The sequence below is a fragment of the Astyanax mexicanus genome, chromosome 4 (assembly GCF_023375975.1).
Source record: "Astyanax mexicanus isolate ESR-SI-001 chromosome 4, AstMex3_surface, whole genome shotgun sequence".
NCBI classification, from domain to species: domain Eukaryota; kingdom Metazoa; phylum Chordata; class Actinopteri; order Characiformes; family Acestrorhamphidae; genus Astyanax; species Astyanax mexicanus.
The window spans coordinates 8,666,700-8,681,324 of NC_064411.1; the positions used below are offsets into that span (position 1 = coordinate 8,666,700).

Here is a 14,625-nt window from a genome sequence, read left to right on the forward strand (position 1 = left end):
TCACACAGGAGAGAAACCGTATCACTGCTCAGACTGTGGGAAGAGTTTTACTAAACATAGTGATCTCAAAACACACCAGTGCGTTCACACAGGAGAGAAAACTATCCCAAATCTTTTCCGCTGCAATTAAAAGTGCAAATCGTAAATCTTTCAGACAGAACACCTTATCCTACACAAATGTTTCACTTTGTCACTTGGGACACGTTCCACCAGAAACAAACATGAACTGAATTTAACAATGGATTTTACAGGTTCAGCAAAATGATTCTGATCCAGGGATGACATTTATTAAATTCCTTGTTATGTCTTCTTGTATGTTTGATATTCCACAACATTCTTCGTGAGACAGAGCTCAGTTTTTAAGGTAGTTACGGTAAGAGTTCTGTACTGAAGAAGGGAAGGTCGTTCGAGCGAGGGCACTGCCAGTGTTTGCTCCAGATGTTAGAATTGCATAACTTAAGCCTTAAAATTTAGATGTCGTAGTTGTCAGGAGTAGAGTAGGATTCTTAGCTTACAACTAATAGTTTAGAATCAAACCTTCAGCGCTTATGATTAGAAGGATTTGAAAGCATTTAATCTCTTTTCTATGCAGAATTGATTATTTTCCATTCATTTCTGGTATCTCTATGGAAGCCATCCACAGTTTGTTTACTTCAGTTTGTACCTCAGTGTAGCATAGCTTAGCCTAAAGCTATTAACCACCAGGCCCACCCATATGAAAGGATAAGGGGAAAACACTAAGCCACTCCAGAGAGAGTGCTCCCAAAAGTGAGACCCAGAGCTACAGAGAGACGACACTGTGCCGGGTACTGTCGTGTAGACCAGAGAGGAGCATCCAGACCCGCAGAGAGACCAAAAAATCCTTTCCAGAGTTTAAATAAAACACTCCAGCTGTAGTTGCCATACTGAAATCAACCCAAATCAGGCTTGTGTAGCGCAGTAAGGTTGCGGACTCATTCACTCCCTCTGCTGGTGTTCTCCTTGGTCTATGGTTCAGTCTGATTAAAAATCTGTTACCATAGAGGGATATAGAGGTATATTTGGTTGTTGTGTTACTCAAGCTATATACTCTTATCCTTTTCTTATTGGATATCATATCTTGCTTAATGTTTTTTTTTTGTGTGATTTTCAAAGTTTCTAAGAACATTCAAATTATTTAGTTTCCTCTTCTTTTTTTCCAGTACCAACTATTATGTTTGTATTGCTTCACCTCTACATTTACTTATATGCCTGTGTTTAAACAAAAAAAAAACTTTTATATTGAAATATCCGCCCAAGAAATGGTTGATAACCTCACTGTGACCCTGATGGATCTTCAGAATGTCTTATGTTATTATTGTGTAAGTACTAACAGGCACCCAAATGAGAATTCAAATAATGGACTTGGGTAAAGTAAAAAAAACATCCGGTTACTGCCAGCCTACCGAGATACAGAGCTTTTAGCAGATGCTCCCAACAGGTTTACAATGCTAGTAAGTAAGTAATCTCTATTTGTATAGCACTTTTCCAGAGCAACTCACAAAGTGTTTTTACAGATTACAGCAGTGGTGTGCATTAAGGCCCTTCTAATTATAGTTATTGTAAACTATGAGCAAATATTTTATGAATTAACTAAAATAAAAACAGCAACTAAATAAAAGCATTAGTCTGTGTTTTTCAGTGGCTATGGGACTCTTATCTGACTGACAGCAGTTCTAACCAATCAAAGCTTTTTAAAATGACTTCTGCCACTCCCGTGTGTCTGAGTGACCCTTCTACTGATTTTGTGAAGGTTGTAGTAATGAGTCTTTAGCAAAGTCGCAGGACAATCTAACCAATCAGATTCATGATTTTCACTACGGGGGTGGGGCCATGGCTGTCAAACCCCTTTTCAGTGTTCTGATGGAAGGGGCTATGCGTTGCTTAGTGTAAAATAGTGTTCAATAGTTAGCTAACTATAATGGAACTGCAACGGTAAATGAGACAAATATTATGTCATATCACATTAAAAAAAACTTTTTAAAGGCTGCCCTTCAATGTGAAACTTATTCACAGTAATAGGCTGCCTGACTGGTGAGTTTTTGTGTGTACTTAATGTTTTGGCTGACCTGGCGTCTTGTAGGCATACAAATGAGTGACATTGCCTGTCCCTGACCACCTCTGTTTGCCTAGTCCTGTAAATAAACCTGTTTACTAATCAGCGCTCGTATCCTCGGGTCCTGGTATTCATCACACATTTACTCCTTATATTAAATAATCAATGCTTCACTTTGTGATGGTCACCATGCCTATTCAAAATTTACCATGCAAGTTAACACTGTTCAAAATTTTAATTAAAAAATTAAATTAACTAACATTTAGTTAGGTTAGCTAACATTTACTTTATTTCTGTGTGGAATGTTTCAGCTAGCTAGGTGAGCTAATGTTAACAAGTCTATTTCAGTATGGAATGTTTCAGCTAGCTAGGTTAGCTAACGATAACTACTTTATTTGAGTGTGGAATGTTTTAGCTAGGTTAGCTAATGTTAACTACTTTTTCAGTGTGGAATGTTTCAGCTAGCTAGGCTAGCTAATGTTAACTACTTTATTTTAGTGTGGAATGTTTTAGCTAGCTAGGTTAGCTAACGTTAACTACTTTATTTCAGTGTGGAATGTTTTAGCTAGGTTAGCTAATGTTAACTACTTTATTTCAGTGTGGAATGTTTTAGCTAGCTAGGTTAGCTAACGTTAACTACTTTATTTCAGTGTCGAATGTTTCAGCTAGCTAGGTTAGCTAATGTTAACTACTTTATTTCAGTGTGGAATGTTTTAGCTAGCTACGTTAGCTAATGTTAACTACTTTATTTCAGTGTGTAATGTTTCAGCTAGAAACTTTAGGTAATTTGAACTACTGTATTTCAGTGTGGAATCTTTATAGCTAGCTAAGTTAGCTAATATTAACTATTTTATTTCAGTGTGGAATATTTATAGCTAGCTAGGTTAGCTAATATTAACTATTTTATTTCAGTGTGGAATGTTTTAGCTAGCTAGGTTAGCTAATATTAATTACTTTATTTCAGTGTGTACTGTTTCAGCTAGCTACTTTAGGTAGTTTTAACAATTTATTTCAGTGTGGGATGTTTTAGCTAGGTAGGGTAGCTAATGTTAACTTTATTTCTAAGTGAAAAGATTTAGCTAGCTACATTAGCTAATGTTAACTACTTTATTTCAGTGTGTAATGTTTTAGCTATCTACTTTAGGTAATTTTAACTACTTTGTTTACATGTGGAATGTTTTAGCTAGCTAGATTAGCTAACGTTAACTACTTTATTTCAGAGTGCAAAGATTAAGCCAGCTAGGTTAGCTAATGTTAACTACTGTATTTCAGTGTGGAATACTTTAGTTATCTACTTTAGCTAACGTTATCTACTTTTTTCAGTTTGGAATGTCTTAGTTAGCTAATGTTAAAGTGGACATGAAACACTTCAATATTTAATATAATTCGCAAGATGAGTTTTTACTCTAACACATTTTATTAGTTTAACAGTTGTCAGTGAAACTGAGTTAAAATAATAAGCAATCTAAACGTCATTTTTTAAGTAAGTGTAGCGCCATCTTGTCCCAGCGCTGAAAGTGACGTCTCGAGGTTGGTTCTCCAACGCCTAACATATAAATAACTATTAGCCTACAATGGTTCCTTAATGGATAATAAAAGCCAAACCAAAAATAGATGCAAAGAGGGCACCTTTGTATTGCCCCTGGGTGAAGCAATACTGGTTGTAGCAAGCATTTTCTACACGAAGACTATGGAGGAGAGGGTTGTTGAGTCAGGAGCATTAATTTAGTCGTTCGCTGGACAAATAAGATGAAGTCCGAGGCTTTTTTCCTCCTTTTTAATTTTAACTCTGAACAGCTGGGATGTACAGACCGTCCGACTGGAGTTACTATAAAAGCAGCAGCTGTGAGCTGCATGGAATGAGCCAAACGACACACAGCTGACAGTTAACAGATAACAAAGCTAGCATTAGCTACTTAGCCTGCTAAGTTAGTTAGCTAAATAGCTAATGCTAGCCTTGTTAAGATAGCTAGCCAATGCTAGCTTACACTAGCCAAATGAAGCTAGCTACCCAGCAAGCCTTTTAACTTACAAACTGAACGGTTTATCAACAATCAGTCTTAATGAACTCTGGACTTTACATGCTAAATATTTAAATGTATATAAACAGGCTAGTTAATGGGATGGCAATACCTGCTGTTGACGGGCTGCAGGGTTTCTGCATGGACCTCACACAGAGAGAGAATAGACACCTCCAAAAATTCTGGCTCTCAGACAAGCATCTGAAAAGTTCTGCTCAGGGTTCTGCAGGGAAGATCTCTGAGCAAATGGGCCACGTTAGCCTCCTGACAGCAAATACACTCGGTTGCAGTCGGCACGTAAGTGCAGTGACCGCATCTGCACTTGGTAAAGTTAGTGTTACGAACACGAAATGATGACCAATGAGTCAGAGCTTAGAATATAAAATGTATGAAAGTTTACTGGAAAAATAGTTTCAGCATTACACATATGTATATATAAATATATATTAGAAAAGAGTAAAAGTACATCAACGAGAGAATGTCCTGGAATATCAAACATACGAGAAAACATAACATTAATTTCAATAAACATCATCTGGATCAGATTCATTTTAATGAATCTGTAAAATCCGTTGTTAAATTCAGTTCATGTTTATTTCTGGTGGAACGTGTCCCAAGTGACAAAGTGAAACATTTGTGTAGGATAAGGTGTTCTGTCTGAAAGATTTACGATTTGCGCTTTTTATTGCCGTGGAACAAATTTGGGACAGTTTTCTCTCCTGTGTGAATGCGCTGATGATTTTTAAGTTGACTCTGTTTAGCAAAACTCTTCTCACAATCTGAACAGTGATACGGTTTCTCTTCTGTGTGAATGCGCTGGTGATTTTTGAGATTACTCTGTGTAGTAAAACTCTTCCCACAGTCTGAGCAGTGATACGGTTTCTCTCCTGTGTGAATGCGCTGGTGATTTTTGAGATTACTCTGTGTAGTAAAAATCTTCCCACAGTCTGAGCAGTAATATGGTTTTACTCCAGTGTGAATGCGCTGATGGTTTTTGAGACTACTCTGTTCAGTAAAACTCTTCCCACAGTCTGAGCAGTGATACGGTTTCTCTCCTGTGTGAATGCGTTGGTGTTTTTTGAGATCACTCTGTGCTGTAAAACTCCTCCCACAGTCTGAGCAACGATACGGTTTCTCTCCTGTGTGAATGCGCTGGTGTGTTTTGAGAGTACTCTGTTGATTAAAACTCTTCCCACAGTCTGAGCAGTAATATGGTTTCTCTCCTGTGTGAATGCGCTGGTGTCGTTTAAGTTCACTCTGGGTAGTAAAAATCTTCCCACAGTCTGAGCAGTGATACGGTTTCTCTCCTGTGTGAATGCGCTGATGTGTTTTGAGAGTACTCTGTTGATTAAAACTCTTCCCACAGTCTGAGCAGTGATACGGTTTCTCTCCTGTGTGAATGCGCTGGTGTTGTTGGAGATGACTCTGTCGATTAAAAGTCCCCCCACAGTCTGAGCAGTGATACGGTTTCTCTCCTGTGTGAATGCGCTGGTGTTGTTGGAGATGACTCTGTCGATTAAAACTCCCCCCACAGTCTGTGCAGTAATACGGTTTCTCTCCTGTGTGAATGCGCTGATGGTTTTTGAGATCACTCTGTTTAGTAAAACTCTTGACAGAGTGCTGATGTTTCTCCATGTTGGGACTTGGCTTTATTTGTCTGTTAAATGTAGCAAACTATTTTTGTGTGTTCTCCAGATTCTTCAGGATGGCTTGTGCTTCCCCTCTTTCAGCAGTTTAACTTTGATCTTTTGATAAATATCCTGGTTGTTGGTGGTGAATTTCAGGAGAATATTTTCATTTCTGGAAAAGACAAAAATGCCAGTAAATATTAAAATAAAAGCAAGTCATTTAACTGAACAGAACTGCCTAAATCAGTTAAACTATACAGATAAAACTACAGGGACATCTTCATATTTCCATAAAAAGGGGGCGCTGGTGGTCTTCCAGCCACCTGTTTAGTGCCTTTATAAGGACTTCCCACTGTTCAGACACTCTTAATTCTGTTCTGGTCTTACAAGAAACTGAGAACTTAAAGAAAGAAAGAAAGAAAGAAAGAAACATGCCGAAAAAACAACATGCAGTGGTTTGAATCACGGTGCCGAAGCTTGATTCGTTCTACATTGATCACGTGAGCAATGATGGGGGGGGGGGGTGGGCTGACAGAGCATTGACTGGTGTGTCACGGGAGCATGTAGGGTACTACAATCAAAAATGTTGGCGTACCGAATACTACATACTGGGCAGTGTGTAGTATGCAGTACATACTAGTGCAGTATGCAGTATAGTTGTATGCCATTCCGAATACAGCCAGCGTTTAAAACTAATAAAAGCTTTTTTTTTTAAACTTATAAATGCATAAAATAATGTAGATAATAAAATAAGTAGTAAATTGTACTATTGTGAAATAGTACAGTATAAAACATGCTGTCAGCAGCTGAAATAAATATTTTTTCTTTATAATGTTATTCTGTTAAACATTAAGTCACGTTGTTAGACATATCTGTATATGTAACAAAATATTTTAAATACAGGTAACATTAACAATTAGTTTACATCAGTCAACTGTGCTTACAACAGTAAGAAACATTGTAAAATTGTTAATTAATGTATACAAATATACAGTATACAAATCTAGCTCTTTCAAAGTCAAACGAGTGCTGGATATTAATCTACACAGATTCCTCTCCTGAAAACTGTTTATTTGGGTGAGTAAAGTGCTTCAGTTTATTTACAGTAAGCTTAGATTTCCAGATTTCCACTAAGGCTTGCTGCACCAGCGTTAGCATAGCTATCCGCTAGCACGCTAGCTAGTCCCCTAAACTAGTAAAGTTAACCCAAACTTAAACAACAGCGTTACACTGAGTAATCCTGCGTGTTCTGGTAAGACAGTGAGATATTAGCTAGCGATTCGTCCCCCGTAGCTTGTTTTAACACAGTAAACAAGCAGATTACAGGCTGATAAAACTCACCTCTGAGAGAGTTAGCGCATAGCATCTAGCTAAAGCTAGCCAGGCAAAGCAGCACAGACTTACAGGCCGATAACTCACCTCTGAACGGTGAACGCTTAGCGATTAGCATCTAACTCTAATAATACTGCACCAGCAGTATTAAAAGTACTAAATTTAGATAATACTGATCTCTGAACAGTGAAAAAGCTAGCTAGCTTAGCGGTTAGCATCTAGCTAATGCTATTGCTGCTCCAGCCACGGAGCTGCACGGCTCTGCACGGAGTGTGTGTTTACTTTAGATAATTTAGATAATACTGATCTCTGAACAGTGAATAAGCTAGCTAATGCTATTGCTGCTCCAGCCTCGGAGCTGCACGGCTCTGGACTCTGTATAGCACTGAAACTCTCTATAACGCTGCACCGAGTGTGTGTTTACTGCTCCTTACAACCTGACGAGTAAAATCCATACAAAAGCTCTGTTTACCTCCTGCGCTGTATTCAAGCTCCTCTGGAGCTACGGGGGCGCGGAGGGACAATTAATAAATATAAACACGCAGTTCTCTTGTTGATGCAGGGAATTGTAGTTCAAAATAGAATCACAGAAAAATAATGACCTATTTACTGTTACAACACATCAAACAACCTCCAGAAAGAGAAACTTCTCCATAACTTCTGTAGTTCAGCTGATCCTGCTCTTCCTCCGGCGCTCCAGCTACAGACCCCGGAAGCTCAGCCTCATCCGGGTTATGTAGAGCCCCGCCCCCTCCCCCGCTATATCACATTATACCCCATCACCGCTAGAGGGAGCCCGCGAGGGAGTCCTCAATGCATGGAGCTGAATGGAGCTAAACAGCTAAAACTCTCATTTAAAACACTGTACAACTACTTCTCTGGAGTTTTCCTTTAATTTTACAAAGTAGAACAAAGTATTTCACTAAAATAGGAAAGAAAACGTACTCTATATTTCCATTTTCTAAAACGAATGTTTTTTATTCAGTAGATTTACTAGCATTACTGATGCTGGAGTTACACACAGAACATGTTTAATATGTTTAAAACTGCAGTTTAAAATCTTTAGCAATTATCTCTGTGGGGATTAAATAGTTATAGTTGTTCTGTTTTTTTTAAATGAGTACAATTTTATTTTATAAAGTATCAAACACAAACTTTTTTTTTAAATCTAAATTTCATTTAAAATATTTTGGTTACATTTTCTTTACATTTACCTTCTTGATGTCCTTCAGATTCTTGAAAAGGAGATCTTACTGCTGCTGATCTTGTTTGTTGCTCACCTTGTCTAAAGTCTTACTATTTATGTATTCTGAAAGCTTTCCATAAATTGAGGTCATTCACAGCTCCTCCCTGTAAAATTACTCTCTGACATCACAATGGACCATCCTGATTTCTGTAAAGAAGGGTACTTCACACTTGTAAAAGAATTTGAAACTTCATATGCAAATATCAGTTTTAAACGAATTAATTGTAAAATAAAAAAGATTTGTTTAAGAGTTTATTTGTTTATAGAATGATAAAAACTTTTTTTTTTACTTTTTCAAAATGAGTCCAGTAAGCATTCTCATTCTACTACAAAATATTAGCCAATTTTGACAGAAAGTTTTGTACATACTAAAGGAAGAAGTTACTGATGTTGAGACTATTTGGGCCAGATTATATCTGGTTCTCTGTAGAAATATAAGACAAACACATCTGGTTGCTTGAGCCACTTAAAACTACCCCAACAAATAGAACTTACCAAATTTTACTCAAAGGTCAGAACTATGGTTAAAGTAGAAATTGTGACATTTCTTTTTAACAATTTAACAAAAGATCCATCTTCAGGATTCTTTCAATATGTAAGAGTGTTTTACACCAAGAAACCCTATGTTAACAAGTGATTCTTAATTTGGCTAGTTATATTAGTCTATAATATAATAAAATCATGTAGTCCATATTTAATTAAAAATTTAATGTTAAACTTTGATTACTGAAAATTAACTGAATAAGGTGAGCTTTCACTTAATTGATCAATAGTACCATTTTGACTACCCCAAAGAGAAGCACTTACTCCTTGTATTAAATAATCAATGCATCACTTTGTGATGGTCACCATGGAAATTCAAATAATTTTGTACTGACAAAATTTACCATGCAAATTAACACTGTTAAAAAATTTACACTAAATTGATACAACCTTTTTAACACTGTGTAATAAATGCTAAATTTGTACCAGATGGACTTGGTCCTCACTGTTGATGGTAAACTTCAAGTGATGCCCCAACCTTTTTGCACTTACATTTCAATTTAGGTAAGATGGCTACAGTTAGAGTGGCACTCAGAGATAGTAGAGATAGAAATGTGAACAGGTTTATCAGCAACATGTATTGTAGTTGTTAAGTCACTTCAAACTACCCCAACAAATAGCACTTACTAATTACTATGGAAATTAATTGAAAGAGTCAAACGATGACAAAAGACCAATACAAATCCCATGCATTTTACAAAGTACCAAATGAGGCTGATAAAATATTGGCACAACTGTCCATTCTTCTAAAGTCAGGGGTATTAACTGAAGCTTATCATGTGTTTAATAGAACAAAGTTCCTACTGTGCAGAGAAGGCTTTCTACTGGATTTTGGAGCATTGCTGTAGGGATATGAGTTTATTCAGCACCGAGAGAATTAGTGAGGTCATGTATTGGATGGAGAACAATCATTCCAGAGAATACAGTTCAACTGCTCCACAGACCAGTACTGGAGGGAGAATTACACCTGCCTTTCATTACACATAGACTACTACACTCATGCGTAATTCTGTAGTCCTAGTATGGTCATATTTGTGCACAGATTTTTCAGCAAAATGTGTTTTGTTGATAGAGTCTATTCAAATTACCCCAACAAATAGCACTTACTAATTACTATTGAAAGATCAGTGTCGTTGTTAGAGTACCAATTGTGACCTTGATTCCGGTAGAAACTTCTTTTTATCTAAATTTCATTTAAAATATTATGGTTACATTTTCTTTACATTTACCTTCTTGCTGTCATGCAGGTTCTTGAAAAGGAGATCGTACTGCAGCAGATCTTGTTTGTTGCTCACCTTGTCTAAAGTCTTACTATTTATGTATTCTGAAAGCTTTCCATAAATTGAGGTCATTCACACCTACTCCCTGTAAAATCACTCTCTGAGATCACAATGGACCATCCTGATTTCTGTATAGAAGGGTACTTCACACTTGATATTCATATGCAAACGCAAGTTTTAAAACTAAATATAGCTGCAAGCGGCAATAAGCAGGTTCAAGCACCAACAGGCACGATGGTGCCTAATAGAGCATAGGATGATGATGTGTAAGAAAGTCTAATACAATTGGAGACACTCTGTCACATTTAGATATTCTTAAATGCCTTTCACCTGTTATCAATGTTGAACAGAGGCTGTTAAACATGATCAGTGCCTGAATTCACAGGCACAATTATTGCTATTATTTATTTAAATTTGTATATTTGAATATTCATCAAGTGAGTTAAAATTAGACAAAAGATTTGCTGCAGGATGATCTGCTTTTGTTAAAATCTGCAGGACATCAAAAACGTAAATGCAACAAAAATGTAAATGAAATTTAGATTAAAAAAAGGTCTACTGGAATCAATGTCACAATAGGTACTCAAATAACAACACTGACCTTTCCATAGTAATTATTAGTAAGTGCTATTTGTTGGAATTATAGAGGAGCAAGGAGCAATCAGAGAATCTCTATAGAGGAAAAAGCTCACTTCAGAATCTGCTCTGAATCTCAAGCCACTCGACAGAGTCTGAAATGTATAAAAACATTTTTTTTTTATTCTAAAAAGTATAAAACATTAATAATGTAAAAAAAAGACAACATAAAAATAAATGTTTGATACTTTATAGTTTTTTTTACTCATTTCTCCAAACCAGAACAAATATAACTGTTTCATTATGCAGATATAATTGTTAAAGCTTATAAACTGCAGTTTTAATCATTTTAAATGAGCTCTGTATGTAACTCCAGCATCAGTAGCAGTAATGCTATTAAATCTACTGAATAAAAACATTAGTTGTAGAAAATGGAAATGTAGGGGTATTTTTCCTTTCCTATTTTAGTGAAATTATTTGGTCTACTTTGTAAAATTAAAGGAAAACTCCAGAGAAGTAGTTCTACAGTGTTTTAAATGAGAGTTTTAGCTGTTTAGCTCCATTCAGCTCCATGCATTGAGGACTCCCTCGCGGGCTCCCTCTAGCGGTGATGGGATATAATGTGATATAGCGGGGGAGGGGGCGGGGCTCTACATAACCCGGATGAGGCTGAGCTTCCGGGGTCTGTAGCTGGAGCGCCGGAGGAAGAGCAGGATCAGCTGAACTACAGAAGGTATGAAGAAGTTTCTCTCTCTCTCTCTCTCTCTCTCCCTCCATCACGCTGTTCTACATTCACTCCTACACCCACATCAACACCACCTTCAGCACCTTCAGCATCTGCAGCATTTACACCACCAGCACTGGATCTTCTCCGAGCTCTGCTCAGCACTCTCTCTCTCTCTCTCTCTCTCTCTCTCTCTCTCTCTCTCTCTCTTTGGAGGTTGGTTGATGTGTTGTAACAGTAAAAAGGTCATTATTGTTCTGTGATTTTATGTTGAACTACAATTCTCTGCATCAACAAGAGAACTGCGTGTTTTTATTAATTGTCCCTCCGCGCCCCCCGTAGCTCCAGAGGAGCTTGAATACAGCACAGGAGGTAAACAGAGCTGAGGAGCTCCGTGAAAAAGTGCTGTTTTAAGCAAATATAAGTATTTTTGAGAAAAATTACTGGCAAAACGAGCTCTTATATCAGTTCTAGTCACTCTTCTGTGCATTTTTAGCGGGTATTGAAGCATATTTTGCCTAATAATTAATTATTTCTGCCCCGGTCGGGTTATCAGCTCAGAGGTACAGCCGTTTCAGCGCCAAAACACTACATGTGACTGAGCCTGAAAATGTGTGTTCATGTGCTGTATTTACTTCTGTTTCATATTTTATAGATATATGTGCAGTTACAGATGCTTAATAATCGTCTGGGATTATTTTTTTTTTGTGTTAGTGCAGGAATGTTGTGGTTCTGTTTATTTAATTAATGTAAATGATCAGTTCTGGAGCACATATCTTCAGCTCTTACCACGTTTAACCACAAACGATCTAGAAAAAAGGGCTGAAGAGGGATGTTTATTAACAAGAGCAGTTTTGTTAAAAGGGTACAGCAACAGTACAGAGGGGTACATTACTAATATCGAAGGAGTGTTAAGGTTTTATCCAACATTAGATAACCTCGCTAATGCTAGCTAGCTGGGGCTAGCTCGACTCTCCAAGCCCCGTGAACAGTGCTGCAGGTTAGCTAGTTATAACTTATAAATTAAGCCTAGGTTAGGTATTTAAATTAAAACTAGGTTAGATAGTTATAATGTATAAAATAAAGCTAGGTTACCTAGTTATAATAATTTAGAATATAATAATAATTTATAATTTATATATTTTAAAATTAAAGTTAGGTTAGCTAGTTATAACTTATAAATTAAAGCTAGGTTAGCTAGTAATTAATTGTCAAAAGTGCTGCTAATGCTTTAGAATTTTTTTTTTTTAAAGAGCTAAGGTTTCCAGAATATTATATTTATATAGTTACATAATGTTCACCAGGCTTTATAGAGTCGGGTTAGCAGCATTAGCAGCACTGTTCACCGGGCTTGGAGAGTCGGGCCAGCGCCAGATAGCTAGCATTAGCGAGGTTAGCTAATGTTGGCTAAAACCTTAATACTCGATATTAGTGATGTACCCCTCAATACAGTTGCTGTATCCTTTTAACAAAACTGTTCTTGTAAGTAAACATCCCTCTTCAGCCCTTTTTTCTAGATCGTTCGTGGTTAAATGTGGTAAAGAGCTGAAGATATGTGCTCCACACCATTGTTGAGTGTGGACTTACTTCTACCTCCTCCCATCACAGGCTCACTTTCAATTAGAAATGGCAGCCCCGTGAAAAGAGCCTATAGGCCTTTTTAGTTGTGTCATTTTGAAGTTGGTGACATATTTCCATATTTGGGGTTCCATGTCTGAACTGTTTTTGTAAATGGCAAAAATGAACAGGCTTTTTAAAAATTCCCCTCTATCACATTCTGTGCTAAATTCACGTTTAGGATTCTGCACGTTTTAATCTGTGCACATTTTCCTCCTAAACATAACTGGATCCTCTGAATTACGAGATTGTTTAAGTGTCCTAATTAGAATAATGCTAGCGTTTAGCTAATGCTACAGTGCACTGAACTGACCTCACAGCACAGAAGTACAGAGTGTGATGGAACTATCAGAGATTAGGGCTGAACGATTAATTGCATTTGCGATAATCTCGCGATATTTTAAAACGCGATTCTCTAATCGCACTGGCTGCGATTTGACTGGTCACGTGATTTGGGAGCGAGTCAAGCCGAGGACGAGCGGAGCATACCCGAGCAGGAGGCAGGGAGGTGGAGAAGTGAAATCAACACAGCGCACTTTAGGGCGTTTTCACACCAGCACGGTTTGGTCCGGTTAAAACGAACTCTGGTCCGTTTGCAACTTTAGTGCTGTTCGATTGAGCAGGTGTAAAAACAGTAATCGCACTCGGACGAACTCTGGAGCGGTGTGCTTGTGGTGAGAACGTGATCCGGTCTCGATCCGACCCAGCTATTAAATATAAGCCATTTATTTGAGCCAAACTGATGATAAAGCAAGCATAGTTTAAACCAGGGGTCTCAAAGTACCGGCGCGGTTTCATACGGCCCCTCACGGGTTAACAAAATAAACATACATCTGGCCCGCAATTCAATTTAATTATTTATGCTTTATTATGTTCGTTTTCATATTTTATCTTAACTTGTATTTTGGTGTGTGTGTGTGTTTTTTTTTTTTTTTTGCTTACGCTGCGTTGCAAGCGTTAATATTCTCCAGTAGCCTTCAACAGTCTAACCTTGCAGCCGTGGTCCACTAAACTCAGTAGTTATAAACATCATGAGGTTAGCAGCGTGCTCACTGACCTGTTTATAATGTAATCCGAGCAGTGCCTCCGTGACGGCTGCTCTGAACTGCTGCTGTTAGCTGCTTGGGCTGAAAGATGAACTGTAGAGAGCTGTATTATCCGGTTAGTGGGGTTATTTTATTTCATACACAGAAGAACTTAAAAATTTTAAAAACGCTCCAGACTGGCTCAGCTGAGTCCTGTAGCCCGTGGCTGGGCTGTAGCTCTGACTAAGCAAAGACTGCGGGCTTGTGGTGCTGCAGCTGCAGCTCCCACTAGTGGTTGGATGAGGAACTGCTAAATCTGAGGAAATGCTAAATCTGTCACAGCTCACAATTTTTGATTTTATATTTATTAAGCCTTATTTCAGTATCAAACGTTTTGATCAAAGTTAATATAACTTGTACTTGATGTAATTTCTATTCACTTGAATAGTTTGGTTCTTGATTGATGGAGTTATTGGATTTCATAACATGACAAATTAAAAGGATTTATGTTAATAGAGCACCAAGCAACCATTTTTCCATGCAACTGTAATATTTGATT

At 37.5% G+C, this 14,625-nt stretch overlaps 3 protein-coding genes across 9 annotated transcripts in view; 2 read left to right on the forward strand and 1 right to left on the reverse strand.

The window, feature by feature from the left end:
* The window catches only part of LOC111190033 (zinc finger protein 239-like), a 269,476-nt gene that overhangs the window by 239,875 nt on the left and 14,976 nt on the right, over positions 1-14,625 (forward strand). Inside the window, exon 1 of one of the 5 annotated variants that reach the window (XM_049478119.1) lies at positions 11,369-11,433. The exons of 3 other annotated variants lie outside the window; for them this stretch is intronic. The gene's annotated coding sequence lies outside the window, so the exon portion shown is untranslated. Of the gene's footprint in view, positions 1-11,368; positions 11,434-14,625 lie in introns of those variants that run through there. One more of the 5 variants, XR_007438694.1, reaches the window with a different exon arrangement.
* Positions 4,468-7,774, reverse strand: LOC125801361 (zinc finger protein 239-like). 3 transcript variants are annotated; one of them, XM_049477965.1, is made up of 2 exons: positions 7,687-7,774; positions 4,468-5,895 (listed from the first exon to the last, which is right to left on the reverse strand). In XM_049477965.1, exon 2 carries the CDS (start codon positions 5,728-5,730, stop codon positions 4,762-4,764), a length of 969 nt encoding a protein of 322 aa, XP_049333922.1. In that variant the 5' UTR covers positions 5,731-5,895; positions 7,687-7,774; the 3' UTR covers positions 4,468-4,761. The 3 variants fall into 3 exon arrangements, with proteins under 3 accessions (XP_049333922.1, XP_049333921.1, XP_049333923.1); XM_049477964.1 differs by having other exon boundaries at positions 7,658-7,774; XM_049477966.1 differs by lacking the exon at positions 7,687-7,774 and adding an exon at positions 7,528-7,642.
* LOC125801498 (zinc finger protein 239-like) overlaps positions 11,383-14,625 on the forward strand; it is a 154,288-nt gene continuing 151,045 nt past the window's right edge. Inside the window, exon 1 of the mRNA XM_049478290.1 lies at positions 11,383-11,433. The gene's annotated coding sequence lies outside the window, so the exon portion shown is untranslated. The remainder of the gene's footprint in view (positions 11,434-14,625) is intronic.